This window comes from Pavona decussata, unplaced genomic scaffold (genome assembly GCF_977016875.1).
Source record: "Pavona decussata unplaced genomic scaffold, jaPavDecu1.1 SCAFFOLD_233, whole genome shotgun sequence".
NCBI classification, from domain to species: Eukaryota; Metazoa; Cnidaria; class Anthozoa; order Scleractinia; family Agariciidae; genus Pavona; species Pavona decussata.
In genome coordinates, this window is record NW_028145638.1 from 4,477,962 (window position 1) to 4,497,371 (window position 19,410).

General features: G+C 37.8%; 2 protein-coding genes across 4 annotated transcripts in view; one reads left to right on the forward strand and one right to left on the reverse strand.

Moving 5' to 3' along the window:
* LOC146458512 (atrial natriuretic peptide receptor 1-like) overlaps positions 1-1,669 on the reverse strand; it is a 77,805-nt gene extending 76,136 nt beyond the window's left edge. Inside the window, exons 1-2 of one of the 3 annotated variants that reach the window (XM_085091032.1) lie at positions 1,537-1,669; positions 618-844 (exon numbers count right to left, since the gene is read on the reverse strand). In XM_085091032.1, coding sequence (XP_084947158.1) covers positions 618-734 — 117 coding nt within the window. In that variant the 5' untranslated portion in view covers positions 735-844; positions 1,537-1,669. The other 2 variants (XM_085091033.1, XM_085091031.1) reach the window with 2 other exon arrangements.
* A 119-nt stretch (positions 1,670-1,788) lies between these two features.
* The window catches only part of LOC146458518 (atrial natriuretic peptide receptor 1-like), a 54,756-nt gene continuing 37,134 nt past the window's right edge, over positions 1,789-19,410 (forward strand). Inside the window, exons 1-3 of the mRNA XM_085091012.1 lie at positions 1,789-1,907; positions 12,135-12,388; positions 14,199-14,699. Of these exons, the coding sequence (XP_084947138.1) occupies positions 14,292-14,699 (408 nt within the window). The 5' untranslated portion in view covers positions 1,789-1,907; positions 12,135-12,388; positions 14,199-14,291. The remainder of the gene's footprint in view (positions 1,908-12,134; positions 12,389-14,198; positions 14,700-19,410) is intronic.

Here is a 19,410-nt window from a genome sequence, read left to right on the forward strand (position 1 = left end):
CATGTACTGAGAATTACAACAGATTTCGCCGCAGTATTGAGGTCGAAAGCGACACTAAAAGTAACGCACACGTGAGCGACAAAAAAGGTACTGACCGGCCGTACTAAACGGAAAGAATTTGTAATATTTTGTCGGTACATAACTAAAAAGGAAGACAAGAAAATGGCTATTAACTGAACTCCACTAAATCGGAAATAGCTCTACAATCATCTATAAAAAGATAACTATCACCAAATACAAAATAGCGTAGACGGTCCACCTTGAAGTAAAGGTCAAAATGGATTAAGGGCTCGCATATTGTTCGAAGAAAAAATAATTAGAAAAAATAAGGATAAGTATCACACCTTGGTTCAATTGTAGATTACCAATCATTACTATGATGTGATTTTGATGCTCAGTAAATTTTAATTTAGCAGTGAAAGCGCTTTTAAATAACAAAATAAAAACTTTTTGAGTTTAATTTTGTTTTATTCATCAACATTACTGAGAAACTGTGCAATTACCCTTGTAGTGTTACTACTGATTCATTTCCGATTGTCCAGCCAAGAGAAAATTCAACACAATTTATCTTACTTTACACTGAGTCTACCTTGACACAACACAAACCATTTACTTACGTAAGATATCATAGGAATATTCCACGAAGCTGCTATCCTTGCTGATGTAGCGCAAAGGCTCTGATTTCCAGGCCCGATGAATGCGTTCACTGTGCGATTGGACCATCGCTCGCTCATGGCTTTGATTCCAATCAATTCGCTGCATTTCGTATCGTTCCAACCTATCTCCAAGGTGAAGCTAAACCCCAGCGAGCTGTTATTTATTGTCTCGACGGCTACTGGAAAAGCTGAAGCGAATGGATATTCGGTTATGAGTTGTTCGCAGGCCGTGAATGGGTACAGCAAAACCACGAGTACTTCTTGGCTATTATTACGGTGGCTGTTAACCTGAATGAAACTCAAGTAGAGAGGGAACAAGCAAAACAGTGTCCTGTGCAGCTGCCATGTCGCCATGTTATTGACTCAGGACAGTGCAGCTAAATATACGCCAAGCACTCTTCGCCGTTTTGTATTCACATAGCGAATATATCTGACTCCAGTGTCCAAAGTGATGTGACATCATTCAATGTTCTTCATGCGCACAAAGGAAAGCAATTTTCTCGACAAGCGTAATGTTTGCTAATCAAACGAGATTTTTCGACATGTAAATCTCATTAGATAGCTTAATTTTATCGAATTTGGTTAATTTGAGTTAAGTCACGAGGAAGTTGACAACCTTCTAAATCAATGACGTACACGTTTTAGACAACGGCGTGCACCTTTTCGACACATGATGACAAATGTTAATGCAGGAATACTGACCACTTTGATGGCTCTATTTCACAAATATTTACCTTATCTAATGCACTTTCTGTGGAAGGAAAATAAAATTATATTGCATTATCCATTTCAATAGCCTAAGTTCCAATCATGACCGAACACAGTACATGATAAGATAGCATTTCGAGTTTGATGTTTCAGTCATTTTTAACTGTTTTACCATAAAGAGTGGTTTCCTCTACCAACTGTTTCTAATTATCTGAAAACTTCCTTTCATTCAAACACCGCTACGGATACTACCGGTTATTGTTACAAGGCTTAAAATGCAAATGTCGAGAGTTTATTTTAGTATCACTTCCTTATTTCGAAAGTGACACTTTTTGGTGTCGTATTTACTCTCCATGTCACGCGACCTTTGCAAAGTCACGCTTCTATATTACGCTTATTTTGTCTGACACAGGAACAGTAATCATGATCGCTATGATTTGGGTGGAGAAGCTAAGAAAAGTCTATTATTGCTTTTTGGTTGGTACGTCTTATGAACGCGCTAGAAGTCTCTATGGAACAAGGAAGCTGGAAAGTGACTGACTGGTAAGAGGCGCCATTTGAGGCTTGTGCGTGTAATACACGCTTTCGGTGATTCACGTAGCTTCCCTCCGCGCGAACGGTCGTTTTTCTATTAGAGGCGGATAATCCACCTGGGACGAATTTGGGTAAACATGAGTAAAGCGTGTGGTCATGTAGTGTAAAAGTGGGAACATGACGAATTGTCGGCTTTAGTGCGGATTGATGATAGTTTGTCTAGTGGATTAGTCTAAACATGCCCCTTGCAATTCCTTTTGCGCACTTCGACGTTCACTTTCGTTCACTCACTGATACATATACTTGCTTAGCAAGTCGAGCTTAGAGAGCGCAAATCGAGCGAGCGACTTTGAGAAAGTCTAACTGACACACAAACTGAACCTCATCATGAGTAACAAGGGAATGTAGTTCTCGTGAGGACTAAATCGTAATCCGAACTCCAGTTCCTTTACTTTGAGTTCAGTGCATTCCATGGCGTTTCAGAGCCGTTATTTGAACTCAGTCATGCATTTGCATCAGCGACGTTTCTCAACAGGGCGGTACTTCCTGCGCGCCAACTTTCAAAGTATGCAGTGAGTAGAGAAGACAAATAAAAGAGACAATTGCTCTTGACAAACTCGAACTAATTTGAATTAACAAGGACTCCTGAAGAATGCTGGTCTGACTAGGCGAGATATCAGTGTTTTCAGGGGCGATAATCTGCGTTGAATTAGCTTTGCCTTGATGACCAGACTTTTAAGCTTTGGCTAATCTGGTTCGCGGCTCACTGGACCACCTATCATGTATCGCAAGAGTTCTGAATACTCCTGACAGCACAGGCTAATTTAGATATACGTATACTCTTTTAATTGTCACATTGTGCCAGTTGTTGGGTAGACCAAATTTTTCCTCAATGTTTTGTGCGGATAGTAGTAGTAGCCGTACTGAAATCTTTATTTACGGCGCAGGGTGGCTCATTCAGCTCTAGAGCTGGCATCCAGAGGGACCCTGCCCAGAAAAAAATCTTCATTACAAAGAGAGATTCGGATAAGCTATTTCAAGGGTTTTACGGAGTTTCGCTGGTAATTCAGTAGGCATCTTTTCCAAGCACTTTCAGTTATTATTAAACCAGTTTCTTTTAAAAAATCCGTAAATCGCAGCAACTTCTAACTTCACAAATCGTAAAACTTGCAGATTCTTTAAACCCGTAAATATTCGAGCTCAGCAGTTGATGTATTAACGTGATTCAGGGACCTTATGAAAAAAGACTTCTTTCAGAATATTAAATGTTATTAAAAACTGGATCATTGTAAAATGCAGTTCCAGGGATTTGATTGGCTTAGCGGCCGTGGTATATGAGCCATTATACCATGCCCAAGAAATAGCCACCATTAAATTGTCTTCTGCTTTTTCTTGCAAAGCGAAATCAACAAGATCTAACAATATATCTTGATTGTTTTTAATAAAACCATTATTCCACTCGCGCTTGTTAGATGCGAGATGAGTATAGCCAACTCGGCGCTACGCGCCTTGTTAGCAATCTATCATCTCGTATCCAACGCGCGTTCGTGAAATAATTAAATAATACAATTCCAGGGATTTGATTGGCTTAGCGGTCATGGTACTTTTGTATGAGCCATTATACCATGCCCAAGAAATAGCGACCGTTAAATTGTCTTCTGCTTTTTCTTGCAAAGCGAAATCAGCAAGATCTAAAAATATATGTTGATTGTTTTTAATAAAACAATTATTCCACTCGCGCTTGTTGGATACGAGATGAGTATAGCCAACTCGGCGCTACGCGCCTTGTTAGCAATCTATCATCTCGTATCCAACGCGCGCTCGTGGAATAATTAAATAATACAATTCCAGGGATTTGATTGGCTCAGCGGTCATGGCATATGAGCCATTATACCATGATCCAGAAATAGCGACCATTAAATTGTCTTCTGGTTGTTCTTGCAAAGCCAAATCAGCAAGATCTAGCAATATTTCTTGATTGTTTTTGATAAAACAATTATTTCACTCGCGCTTGATGGACATAAGATGATAATAGCCAACTCGGTGCTGCGCGCCTCGTTGGCTATCTATCAACCCATATCCAACGCGCGCTCGTGGAATAATTGTTAATTATTGTGGCATTCGCTTATTACAAAAAAGGGGAATCGCTGACTTGAAATAAAAATGTCGCTAAATACTCTTTCAGAGAAAAAAAAGCCATTAATATAGAAATGCGTCCTAAAATAATCCTTTTAAATTTTGTCTTGATATTCAAATCATGTAAGAAATAAGCAAAATGGGACAACTATTAGTATTTTATTGCAAAATTAAGTGTTTCTTCCTGAAATTAGCGTGGGATAGTGCACTGAATTTTAACATGTTTTCGGCAACCTGAGCTGGCTAAAAGCCCAATGACGGCTAATGGCAAATGGTAATTGTTTTGTGATCATTGCATGTACCTTAAGAGCTTTTGAAAATTAAAGCTTTTCAGTTAAGCAAACCCTTTAAACTGTAATTTTGTTATTGACCAATCCCTGGCAAGAAACCAAAATGACTGAGAATATAGAAAGCTTTTAACCTTTCAATGCGGTGCATAAAACTGGTTAAGGTTTTTATGCAAAAGACATCCATGAATGCTTCACATGTCAGTCTTAGGCAAACTTAACCTTCATATGGCAAAGGATCTCGCATCAAATCGACACTGCATGGTATCCCTTGAGCTTAAATTTATGTGATTTTTATTTTTATTTTGATCATCTGAATTTAAAGGTAAGGTAATTCAGTTTCTATGTATATGTGACCATGAATGGTGTTGATGAGGTGTGCGTTTAAAAACTCGGTTAAATTAAGCTTCATCATAAATCACCGACCGATCGTAGGCCAACCCTTATAATTCAAGCTGTGCAGCTAGTTGTACCGAAACGGATGTCAATCACTAATATTCTCGCTGACAGTGGTGACGTTTTACACTGAACTGAGGTTGTACGGTAGCCAACTCAGTTTTCTTTTGAAGCCGGGTATAGTACAATTAACTGTACGTGAAAAACAGGCCATATTTACCGGATACGATTTACTTTACACCAAAAATCTTGGCAATAGGAATCAGAAAAGTTGATAAGACTATCAGGAAGATCCGACTGCACACAAAAAAACTGAAAAAAAACATATCATGCCATTCACTTGCATGCATAGTCAGTTGAAAGAAAGGAAGATGTAAATATTCAATAGATACTCGTCTTTTGCATACCCAAACGACTGCAAAAAACACCTTTTAATCAGTAGGCTTGAAACTCATCTTTCTGTACATTTCGTGATTATTTGACAGACCTCGAGGCCTGTGAGGTGAAATCTAGGACTAAACTCAAGAGAACTAAGCCGTGATGCTAATGTTGGAAACAAATTGTCTGAGCTTTTTTTGTGTAACTGAATTTAGTCCGTTTACTTCCAAAGTTCAACTTAACTAAATTATTTTGTAAAATATTGCTGAAAATTTTCCAAAAACCTATTTCTAATTAGTAGTTTTTAATATTTAAAGGTCACATTTAAGGAGATAATCCTCAGAATGTTATGTCACTAATATAGAGGCTTAACTGTAAGAGACAAAATAAAAGTACCGGATCCTGTAGTGAAGGATCTAATCAGCAAAAAAATTGGAAGGCAAATAATCTAAAAAAAGGGCAAGGCTGATTTCACGGTCAGGGAAGTACATTTTTCAAAATTTCGAAAGGCACGGCCTTTCTTCTTCAGGGTATGTTTGAGGGTATGTTTGTCTCAAACATACCCTGAAGAAGAAAGGCCTTGCCTTTCGAAATATTGGAAAATATACTTCCCTGACCGTGAAATCAGCCTTGCCCTTTTTTTAGATTATTTGCTTTACAATAATACGTGTATTCTAGTATTCTAGTAAAACACCCATGTGAACTCGAGTTCAGCTTGAGTTCAGCATTTTGTGATTTTTGCCATTATGTCTTGTGCGACTTCTCTACTTGATTTACGTGAGCTGTAGCCTACTGAGTGAACCAATCAACATGCGCTTCTTTCAGATTCCCCGGAGTCTGCATAATTATGATATCAATATTTGACTAGATAGAAATGAGTTAACAGTTACTTCCTGTATGCTGATACAACCTAGACTGTTCACAGTCCCCCTATTTTTCCGTGGGATTCTCGAGACCGGTACGGTTCGATGGAGCTGCTGCCATCTTGGTTTGTAAGAGCGAGCGCGATCTGGTGAGAGTGTCTAAACTACCGAGGGGAGGGGAGCGGAGTTGGGAGGCGGCGGGAAAAATTCCCATCGCCCACTATACTAACACCCACTCCCGCTCCCCTCGGTAGTTTAGACACTCTCCCCAGATCGCGCTCGCTTTTACAAACCAAGATGGCGGCAGTTCCATGGCTCGAGAATCCCTCGGAAAAATAGGGGGACTGTGAACAGTCTAGATACAACCTTTTAGCTTTTATAAGGATACATTTAATTAGCATTCCATGCATATAACTACAATGCTTTATTTACTTTCAAAAAAGGTATTTGGATGTTAAAAGCTCTAAAATTAATTCAATTCTCTGAACACACCAACAGCTCTCAGTAAATCGCAAAACACTAATTCTTTAAAATCTCGCCGAATTCATCAAAACTTGAATCCATTTAAGTCTGACTCGAATAAATTCAACTAGAGGAGTGGGGAAGAGTTCCAATTTTCCCATGCATGCCGCTTGGCATCCTCAATGCTGACTAGTTAATGAAAGAAAGGAAATAAATTTATCAAAAATGAATTTGGGATCAGAAAAATTTCCCTTACGCTCCCTGTCCAGGAACAAAACAGAATGGTTAATTTAGCATGAGTAGCTGGTTGTATATTGTCCGTGCGCGGATACAAAGTTTTGGGGACGGAGCTGCGACAACGAACGCCTTTTCTCGAATCCCCTTGCAGCTTCGTTGCTTTTTTGTCCAACTTTCGCCTTTGCACAACATCCCGCCAGCTGAAGCAGACTATGATTAGATACTGATTGCGATTTGATCAGATACGACTCTTTCATTTATTTATACATTTGATTTATTATTCTTCCCAAATTGTGAAGGAAACTAAGAATGACTGTTAGTTTGACAGCCGGGATAATGTAGCTCCCTCTTTCGATATATCAACCAACAACAAACCATAATTCCCTGACGCGCTCTGAAACTAGCCGCTTGGAAACGTCAGGTTTTGAATCCCTATGCGGTGGACAGATGTTTGTCTCCAGTTGATATCAAAATTATGTGTGACTGATTGTTAGGCATATTTAATTTATTTTACCATTTTATCCGAGGTTTTCACCGTTATTCGTTGCGAGCAAAATGCGAAATATGAATAGAGCCAAACTTTACCGCGAAAATAACAATACAATATACCATAGAAAATCGTTGCAATTGGGCCAAACATCAAAGTTCCGTCATATAGCCGGCTTTAGCTTGTTGAAGAATATACAATTATTTTCGGATACCTTAAAGGATAAAATGTGAATTTAACGCGTTTTATCGGCTGAATAAGAGCTATAAATTTAAATTAAATTCTTCGGTTTTTGCAAACTCGCTTCTTACCGATACAGTTAAAGCAATAAAAGCCAACTCACCTTTAGAAAGAAAAAAAAAAAAAAAAAAAAGAAGAAGAAGAAATTGAAGAAAAAGATCTCCGGCCGCAGTCGAGCGTCTGACGCCAAATAAATAAGTTTTCGTTTTATGATGCAAATAACAATTCATCTGGCCTTTTTCAATCAAGTGATTATTTTGTTTTGACTATTTAAATTCCGATCACCGAAGCTTTCCATAAATTTTTGTTCAGTTTAAAGGATTTTTTGCCGCCCAAAAGGCAGCAGTTAAACAAACTGCTATTTCTACGGTTGCCGCGATCGATGTTTAAGATTACAAGGTAAGTTAACATACAAAAAAGTTTCGGTTTCCTTTAAGAGAAAAAAAAAAGCGAACGGATATTTAATTCAATTGACGATCGTTACAGAAACAGGAAAGTTTTTTTTTGGTTTTACACATTAATTTAAAAGTCACCTGCCTAATAATATCCAATGCAATGCGTTTTCAGTCGCCGATCGCGTTTTTGCCACTGCACTGGTTTGAACGGCTGAGTTTAGCTGAATCTGAATCCTGCAACCAAAAGAAATGAACGCGTTAAATTGCGAACGAAGTTACAATTTAAAAAAAGTTATGTTACCATCATCTTTGCAACCGATAAGAAGTAACCGTGCAGACTAGAGCCTGCGTAATATATTTGTAAAGAACTTTAATACCCCGAATGTCTCAACCAAGAAGATGTTTGGATTTAGTCGAGTGGCCAGTAAAGATCACTTTTCATTACTCAGGAAACTTTCACTCATCATGTAGCAAACCGCGCGACATTTCGAGGATCTTCCTTGACGCTTTCAATATACAAAGCATTCACGAATGTTTTGAAAACGTCCAAGAATTCCAGCGTTGCTAAAAACATTTTCAATCTACTAGTTTTCAGCCAACTGACCTTAATTGATTATCTAAGTAAGGCATAAGAAAAATTGAAACTGAAAATCAAGCGTATTTATTTAAAAAACAAACTTTAAACAAAGGAAAACAACCAAAAACAGAACGGGTGGCACTCGATCAACCAACGAGGAGGCCTAAGTATTATTTTTTTCTCTTCCTTCTTAATTTCAATAACTCGTTTGTGTTTTTTGTTTCCTTATCTGATGAATGGCAAAAAGGTACGACAAAATGCAAAACCTGGCCGTGCGTGCTTTTTCTAAAACAGGAATGGAGTACGTTATTTTGTTCCCCGGCTCTGTTTTAGAGATCCTAGTCTTCGAATACAGCCGCTATGAGCGATGAGAGGCGACTGTATTCGCATGCTATGGAGATCCTTGTGCATTAACACGCTTTTGAAGACTTTCAAATTGAACTCAATCGAAAAGTAAAGGGAAAAACTTTCCTGAACGTGAAGAAAAAGTATTTCAGTGACTCAGAAAACAAAATTGAAGCTAAAAGTCACGTGTGTATTTCTTGTTCATCTAAATTCCAGAATATATATCGGTCGGCGCCCTTTGTCCCTCAGTGGTATAATCAGACTACAGACCAACAGATAAATCTTTCTGAAAAGCACTGGCGCCATAAAATTTAAACACACTCTAATTTATTATAGCTGTAAAATTTAATTCCATATTAATTAGATAAATATGCACCTTTCTTATTTAACCCAACTCACGATATCAATTTACCGCGATATTCTTAGTGTAGAGTCGAACCATTCATTACTCTAGCTTATCGCTATGTTATCGCTGACTCGAACAGTTTTTCTTGGCATAGCTTCGGCCATTACTGTTGATCACCAAACCTCTATTCCGAATACTACAGCCCCCTTTAATTTAATTTAAAATCAAGGACCATCAAGTAGCTTCATTATGACGGCTTGACTAAAATCAGAGACCGGAAGACACGCAAACTAGCAATATCTTCGCTGCTCTGCTTAACGCAAAATGTTTGCACGAGGATTACCGATATATGTTTGTTACACATGCATGATTTGTTTCTCATCGTGTTTTACCTTTTGTTTACTGACAGATGAAGATATAATGATACCGACATCATACCGTTTTCCGGTTTGAATATGCATATCAAACCTAAGCCTGTCTTTTTTTCAAATTGGTCGCAAAGCAAAAAACAAGCAAGAATAGCACAAGAAAATTAATTTGAAAGAAAATGTCTTAAATTTTCGTATAAAAACAAAGTGTTCAATATCTTCATTTTCATATTTCATCTACTCTATACGCAGCTTAACAAAGCTTGGACACCAGTCGTTATTCACTTTCATCCGCTAGCTCATAGCCATTGTACGGTTTTAAGAAACACCTCTATCATTTATTCACCATTTCTTTCACATATACCAGTTATCGAAATTCAGATCCTAGCAGAATGCAGTATGTTTGTCCCATGCACCTAAATGGCCTTAGCTCTTATCCGAATCTCCTGTAGCTGAATAGTAGAGCATCCGAACTAGTAATCGGAAGCTTAGGGTCTTAGGCTCGACTGAGTGACAATTTTCCTGTCTTTTATTGCAAATGCTTAGGTTGCTAACTGGGTCATTTTAGGGTTCTTTATAAAACTATCTAAAACTATTACTCGACAATCGCCCTTAAACGTTTCAGTCCCAGTATCAAAACCTATATTCTCCTCACCCCTCTCCAAACATTTCCTGTAGTGTTAGTTGGAAGAATTTATTAAAACATCAAGACATTTTTCACCTTTGGTGATCATTTCCTTTATTCTCCACGACTTACATGTTTGATCAAGCAGTGATATTGTCAGGAGAAATTAGATGTTGGTCACCTATTGGGGCTTAAAGGTTAACAAGAGATCATCATCATCATCATCATCATCATCATCATCATCATCATTTTATTTGCCTTACTAAAAGAAAGAAATCATCCAATTTACAACACAATTTAATGGCGAGGAGACCTCAAGAAACCACCAGGCTTATAAGAGAGGCCACCTCGGCTGACATTAACAAATAGAAAATATGGTGCTGCGTAAGTTTGGCTTGGTCAATTCATGATTTTACAGATAAAAACATTTTTTCCCTTAAGGTGAAAAAACTAGATGAAGAAGTAATTGATATTGCGAGAGAGTTCCAGATTTTGCGTTCGGCCGAGCAAGGAAACTGTTGGTTTAACTGATGTTTCCACACCCAGAAGCTGGGTCCATTTTACAAAATTGCTGAAGAGTTTTCGGGTCCAAAATATATTTTTTCAGATCTATATTATATCGATTAGTGGTAGTTTTTGTGTAAACTAACCCAATTTATTTCTTAATCTTGTAAAGTTTTTCAAGATTTTCAATTTCAAATTTTTAAAAAACCAAATTTATGGTAATGGGCACGGAAAATATTTTTTCGGACCCGAACTGTTTTCGGCACCCGAGCCTGAAGTCAAACGGGACTTTGGTCGGATAGTTTTTTGTTAAAGATTGACTCGTTTTCAAGTTTATTGTTTCACATATCGCTAATTCTACAGTGAATGCTCATTCTTTACCCTGGAATCTTAGCAATTGTATAAATAACTCTTGTCTCAAGGTCTACTAATGTTGAATCATTGAAGCTTTCGACTGTTTCTAAATACAGATGGGGGTAACGAACTACCCGCGATTTTTAATACAGTCGAAAGCTTCAATGCTTCAACATTAGTAGACCTTGAGACAAGAGTTATTCTCACAATCGCAATTTCTCTCTAGATCTTGTCTTTAATCGGAGGGCCTGTGTCAAAGATGTTAGCCTTGTGAGAGATAAGAATTAAACATTTGCGATCCTCATTAAGGTATATTTAGTAACCGACGAGACTTGATGAAACCAAACCTATATTAGAAACGTTTATTAAAATTTCATAACTATTTTCATTAAAATTTAAGAGTAATCGTTTGTTGGTGTATATTTAAAAATAATGATGGACACTTTGCATAACCAGTCAAACTGAGGCTTTGTTGTGCGTCATTACATCCACTTTAGCGGTTAGTTGCATGTTTTGCATTTCTATACCTTAATTTCCTTGCAAGTTAATCCATGAAACTTTGCCGACACGCAAAACGGGACAATTTCCAATCAACTCGGTAAGTCTGCAAAATGGCGACACCGAGAACAGAGCGGGTTGTTAACGAAGTACTCGCCTAGAGCTCTGAATTGAAAAAAAAAAAAAAACTTGAGTCATTAGAAAACCTTAGTAGCCTTACTTTTTAGGCAAAAGGGAAAAGTAGAAACCACGTGATCATTATTATTCTGGCATCCTTGACGTTTTACGTTTGACAGCTGTTGTTTGCGGTTTGAACGAAAAAAAAAAATTGCATTTTACAGCTCGCGTAGCCCGAGAGCGTTGTCAAAAGATGCCACTCTGTACACTGTTTTTAAAAATTTGCGCATTTCCGAGGCCTATTGCTGTGGACGGCAAAAGAAGTTTCCGTTTTCGATGTGTGCTTTTGGGAGCTTGCGTTTTCAAAAGATCCTAATTTTGCAAACGAGAAACGGAAGGTTGACGTTTTCCATTTGCCGTATCCAACCTGAATCCAACTAACAATAAATTTTACTCGTAGTAAAACGAAAGCTTCCCGATAAGACTTTCCAAGGTTTTGGTTCGTTTTGAATTTTTCCCAAATGAATATTTCAAAGTTGTCATATGTTGATTTAACAATATTGTACATTTAAGTTAAATACCTTTTAAACACTCAAAACTCTTGTTTGATTAACACTTCAGATTGGACCTTCAATCCTTTATAGACGTGTTACTTGGGCGCCTTTCGTAATCTGACAATTTGTGCCAAGTGCAATTACACTGTGCTCCGTTGAAACCAATTCAACTCACGCCTAACTGACCTTCAGTACACCTGTCGTCGATCGGATGTTCTAACCAGCTACCTAAGTAGACCACCAAGACCAAGCTCAGTATTTGTGACTTGCATAATTTCTGCTGGAATCAGTAAATGAAAAGTGTGGTGATAAAGGAAGAAGGTAAGTAAGGAAACTGATGTATAACGGTGGTTTAACCTGAATGTTCCTCATGTCAGGAGCATTGGACAACTGAAGAAAACAACTGAGAGGATACCGGGGTTTGGAAGCCATGAGCTTCTGTGTATCGGACAGATACACTGACCGCTGACCTATGTTGAGTCGTGTCGACTTAAGCAATTTAACTGATTCATATGTGACCTTCTTTCTCAATTCATCACCAAGCAGGACGCTTTCAACAACGTTGATCCTAGCGGTATAAAGGAAGCGTGTCACTTATAAGAGTGTATAGTAAATGACCTAGTTCGCCATGGGCCTTAATATCCCAGCGGTGTGCTGAAAGTACCTATTTTCTATTCCTGTCCTGTGCTCAGAGTTTTTTGTTTGTGCACGCGCATGACATGATAAATGTTTTTTTTCAGCATCATATTTATTTCAGATGATAGACGTTAGGATGAAGCGCCACTTCAATAGTAACTGAGAAGTGCTTTCAGTTTTGACTTCACGGAAAAATATCTTGCCAGCATAATCTGTCAAATTTTATAAGGACAAAAACGATTAAAATTGGTAAAAGAAAAACTAAAAAATTGAAAAAAAAAAAATACAATTTCGTTTTGACAACAAACATCTATGAAAATGAATTTGAGCTCGCTGGTTTTAACTTGAATGCTCACATGTTTTTTTAAGATTTTCTTAGGGGATCAAACCTTTTAGCGTGAGTATTGAATTTAATCCCACCGCTTGTCGTAGATACGCCCGTATTCCACTAGCTCTTGGAAGCCTTAAATCCTTCGTAGATATAACCACATGAAAAAGATTGTTGTTACGTTCCTTGAATTAGCACACTCACTGGAAAAAATAACCAATAGATGCGATTAATATGATTCCTTTGGGCAGAATTTAATTTATCGTTGATCATCTTCAGTTGCAGCAGGGCTCTTGGTGTGCGGGCAGTAATTTGTGAAAAAGACTAAAACGGCTCGAAAATAAAAAAAAAAGTAGCAACCGGAAAATACGTTTGAATTCGTACTGCTTTAAAATCCTTGATAAGGATTAGATAACCGCAGTATTTCATTCAAAGTTATTACAATGCTTTCAATGTACAGACAGGTGGTATGATAAGACGTGGGTGCACTTTTGTAGCATACACGGAAAAGCAAATTGTCATATCATCTATCCTTTTCTTAGTTACTTATATCTCCTAGACCTCGCGTCGCATACATACTAAATAAATGTTGGATATATGAAGGAAAAATAAACTCAGATAACCATTTTCGAAAATCAAATCCTTTTTCAACAGTAGTTCAGGTGTATTTTCTGTTTTTACCCGCCTTACCGAAATTATCCAAAAAAGCGTTCAGTGTTCATTAAATTTTGTATCACCCCGGAATTAAAACCTTATAATAAATTTGCCGGCCAATCCTTTGACACCGTCGGTTTACAGCGTTCCAACCAGTTTTACATCACTGTGCCACCTTCTGACATCCGATCCATTTAATTACAACATCTGTTTTCTTAAACTTCAAAAACGTTTCTAATCGACGTCAAATTGAGAAAGCGCTTTCCTCTTCTTTGCATTTACAAACACATTGAAGGGCCAACAGGACAATGAAAAGATCAACTCAACGCTAAATACTTCACTTAAATGAAAACCCCCAAATAGTCTCTCCCATTGGTCACCAAGGCCACAGTTTGCTCAGCAAATAAATTACGTTCGGTGGGGATTAAATTATCTATAAATTATTCATGGCGCGCTAAAACGGTGTGTAGACCGTGTTGTCAATGTGTTGTTGTGTTGCTTTATCGTTTTCAGGGATGGACGACACGCTCCCGGGACTTTGTAAGCGATACGTTTTGAGATAATCCTGTTCGCCTGGTACGGCGTCTTAGCTTGCAACTGAACGAAATGAACTTTGCAACCTACGCACGCTCAAGCAACTGCAACAAGTTATGCCTTCATGCTTTGTTTATTTTGACCCTGTTAACTTTGCAACCAACGGCCGCTAATGTTACGCTAGGATTTCTACTGCCACACAACGCGACAACGAATGCATCAGTTGGGGCTTTAGCGCCGGGGAACCACTACTCTTCAGCTCTGCTTTTGGCCATCGCGGCAGTCAAAAAAGATTCATCGCTACTTCCTGGGCATCAAGTAACCTTTGTTTGGAACGATACTCAATGTAACGAGGAGGCTGCAGTGAAAGCGATGATACACCAAATGGGCAAAGGAGTGCAAGGATTTATTGGACCTGCATGCACGTGTGAAACGACAGCTAAGCTAGCTGGGGCCTTCAACATCCCGATGATATCCTATGTAAGTACGGTGTATTATAAGCATGAAAACGAAGTTAGTTAATAGATGAAAGTTAGTAATTTATTGTTGCCTAGCATGCCGCGGGCGACCATCGCTGTCATAAAGAATTTTCATTTGAATGTTTTGTTTGTGATTCAATACAGTTCCATATATACGAACTGTAGCGTAAAATTTGGCGTTCAAGTAGTTTAGGTATTCGAACTTCGTCGTGAAGTATAAACTTCACCGACCGGAACGATTTTAGTTTGGGACCAATTTCTCATTGAGCTAAATACGCAAAGGTCGAGTTTCTTTCAATTGCATCCTCAATTGTCGTTGATTAAAGGCAAAATTCCGCATCAAGTAATTTCTTTAACCACAGAACATCAGTGTAAAATTAAGTTTCATTATTCGAGTCTCGCATGGCTAACCGTAGATACCGCAGTTATTTTATAACTACTGGTCTTTTGGGAATTGTAATTGAACGCTGGATCACAGAAAATACTGCCAAATACACTTCATCAATTGTGTACTCTTGGCTCGGGCGACAAATTCATTATCAGGACAAAAACCCCCGGGCGGTCCGTCAATATTCAACAAAACACCAATCTAAGTTGTACGTTTTGCCCACTTTTAAAGATCGTATGGCGCTTTTGTTAGGCGATAATACACAAACACAAACAGATTACATCCGATGTGGAGTTACTGAAGTTCATCTTCAAAGTTTACACTTGTGTAAACACGGTTTACTCTGGAAACGACAAGATCGAAAATGTCATTTCAAGTGAATGCAAACCAAGGCCTTGGCTATTAGATTCACATTCTGCGGATTAAATCCTTTGGATTAATAACGTTCGCTTTGTACAATGCAAATCTTTAACTATACCTCAGCTGTTTCAAACGCCGCTTTTTAAAAGGATGGCATGCGGTAAGGCAAAATATTGTGAACGTTTTTCCATCACGTGCGATTTTTTCTTTTCTCCCTGCAATCGAACATCATATTTTAGAATAAAGTGTACATGTAACACCCATAAAAGTGTTTTAAAAAAAGATCGAAGGCTTGTTCATACAATAATTCCTCCAGCTAATATGCATATACGGTTATGAGCAACACATTATTTCATTTATCATTTACCAGAGAATTTGATCGAGGTGATTTGAAAACCATTTAATAGGGTTTATATGAACCTTCGCGAAAATGTAGTTTAGCAAATCGAAATCGTTTTCACCGCCTATTAAGGAAAGTTTTATTTCGTTATGAATCGTATACTTAACTTCTCCAGATAATTTTCTCTCTTTTAATATGTACATATTAAAATAAACCGAGTTTGCCCAAAAGTATTGTGTGAAATCTTGGCAGCGGTATGAAAACATACTGATCACCACCTTTTGTCAACCTGAAGGTGATTTTTGTATGGTTTCCATAGTGTTTGTATTTTATAGATACGAGCTTTGCATTGCAAAAACAATAGTTGATAACAGCGATTCATTTTCACTTTCCTGCAAAAGCCGCTTTAATGTTTGTCTTTGCGTTGCTTATCTGTTAAAACTGTTTTTGCTGTCATTATTTCTATTCTGCCCAAAGTAGAAACAGTATTTTGTGGAAAAATAATAATATTTTGGGCTTTCATGTTTAGAAGTGGATGTTACTCATATCTTGGAACCGGCAAAGAAACAACGAGGGCAACGTTTTTAAGTGGTAAAAAATCCTACTAAAATCTCATTAAACCCTGGATACAGCTTGCTATCTATTTTGGATCTTCTTGCCAGCTTTGTCAGCTTTGAAGTGAAAATTACAATCCAAAATAGTCCGAACGTATTTAAATAAGAAAACCGAGCCGGCTATTTCAAAACAGAATGACTGTTCAGTTTGATGGAGTTGTCATTAGCGAAAACAACTGACATCTCGCCAGTATAATAGTCCAATACATATAACAAGCCAGATCATGAAACATAGGCAAAATTCAGAATTATACGGATTCATTTGACAACAAATGGAGCAGTAGTTAAACGGCTTTCCCGCCGTACAAGTGAACACTATTCAGCCGGTATATATTAGGCACTTTGAAAGTTCCCTCTCAAATTCTCTTCAGTGCGTCGCGCACAATGAAAGATATTCATCGCTGATTTATATTCGTAAAAAAGATGTTTACCATCATGCAAAGCCTCTAAACAAATTTTTTTTAGTTTAAAAAAAGGCATAAAGAACGAAACTTTCAACCGGCAACCCTCATTACGAAAACTGTATGGCATATTTCATTGGAAGGGCAAGGAAGATTGCCTAAGCTTTCACAATTTAAGAATTCGAAACTGGCTGAATACAAAACAGTTAAATTCAGTCTTCGCTGGTTATCCGCCCGTAAATATATATTAATTGTGCCAGGGATTTGTCTTTAAGCCGTGAATTAGATGCGGCTCTTCGCGACGCCGTTTGGTTTCAAAACATAGCTGGTCTGACCTTTATTTTTTTTTTTTTTCCAATCTCCACGCAAAAGAACTTTTCTTTTTCTTCCACAAACTTCCGATGACGAAGATCCAGATGATGTTTGAATTATCAGTGACATTGCATTAGAATGATGTTTTTTTATCGCTAAACTAAGTCTTCATTAATACAACGAGGTGGAACACCGATCCCATTTTAGGATTTTTCGACACTGAGAACAGCTCGACGAAATTCAGGGAACTGATTAGAATCCGTCTTATTAAACCTGGTGCACCTCATACAAATGTTGCGCAACCAGCTTAAGATTCCATTTAAAGCGATTGGATTCAGATAAGAAATCGACCAAGAAGACTCGATTTACTTAACATCTTCAAACTGAGCTTTTTTCCTCACATGTCTAGAGCGATGATTAATAATCGTTTACCGTTTAAATGATCCAAGGAAACTTCACGTCTGAATTAAATTGATTTTCAATGACAATTTTTTGAGGTTATGATCTCATATTAAGACAATTACTCCACAATTATTTCAGTGTCGGGAAGTTTTCCGCCTTTTTCCTCATTGGACATACCGCGAGAGCTCGTTATTGAAAGAATTAAAATAGTTCTTTTTCGAGCACCGCACGGATGGAGGCCAAGTCAGTTAAGGCGTCATTTTAAATTAAAGGATTTAGTTTGTCCGAACTAATGAATGTTAGATGAGTAGGTTAATAGGTTTTTCAATTAGTTTTATATTACAATTTCCGAAGAGGAGCGTTAAACAGAAATTACTGTCGCGACAAAATGCATGACATTTGGTCGCCGAATTGTAATCTACATTTTATGCGGCCCGATAAGAAACACGAACTTATTTTGCTGTAAAAGGATGTTCTTACGTTTAAGCTAGTCCTTAAGTGTGACTATTGCTGTGGTACGAAGCTATTGAGCGGTCAACTTTGGGTGCTATTTGGTTATGCTGTTGAATGTGGTTTTAACGTCTGAATTTGTGGATTAAAGTCTTCACTGTTACCATCACAATGAAGCTATTGAGCTCAAATTCTCTGTGGTACTGCTTAACGCACGGTGTACAGGAGTCCCACTTAAGAGTATCACCTTCCTGTGGTCTCCCTTTATTATGCTGAGCATCACTAGTCTGTGCCCAACATATTATAATCTGATAATTCCAAAAAGAGTCTACACATGAAATTCTGTGATGTGGCAATTTAAAAGAACGTTGCCGAGCCGCATTTTCTTGTGGTTTTGTTTATTCTGCTGTGAAATGTAGCTCGAACGTTTGGTTTGACCGCCGACTGGTTAGCTCATTTGCGAGAGCACCGGACTACCGCGCGGGAGGTCGTGGGTTCAAACCCCGGCCGGACCAACACTTAGGATCCCCGGTGTAGCGGTCTATCTCTATCTCTAATTTCATCTGTCTTTCACATTCATGCGTGGGTTGGGTGGGTGGGTGAGATTAAAATACGGACTGATAGCGGCTGCCAGTGACGCCTTTACATGCTGACGTCCAATTTCACCCCACCGAAGAATTGTAAACCGCCATTAGACTGTGTGATATGTGCGGTATATAAATACATTACCATTACCATTTTACATTCTGCAGTAAAATTAATTTCAGTGGGGCTTTTCGCGTCTTAATATTTTTCAACATGAATTCGATCTTTACTTTGTTTTAAAGTTATTTATATTTCTGTATAGGTGGCAATGAAATGGATCAAATCACTTTATTCAGACCGATGTAGATAAACTTAATCCCCTTCAAATGCGCCTGAAGAGAGGTCATATATCTTGAGAGAGAACAATCACTTTTTCATCTTTGACATTGAAATTCTGTTCTATCGGAACCAGAGTTCAATGCAGAACAAGGACTACGTGATGTTATTTCGTCACGCATGCGTTGATAAGTTGATTCATTTCTCGAACTGTAAACTTGACTGATAAGCCCTGAAGGTACGAATTTTTTATGTCCTATGTTTTTTCTGGATAATTTATTGTTAATTTTAATGTGTTTGGTTTTTATGGACAATTTTCAAGGAAACCGTCTGCGATCGTTAATTTCATACTCAAACAACTTTTGAAAAAAATAACTGAACTTTCCAAAAATGATTAATTGCAGTGCAAACATTTTCGCCATATATATTCCTTTTAAGGAATTCTTAGTTGTTGCCCTAGAGTAAAACAAATATATGCACTAGCGAAAAATAGTCAACAATGACGCATTTTTTTGTTTTAATTTAGGGCAATAACTCAGAGTAAAGCATATAAGGATATATCTGTCACAGATTATGACTCAATG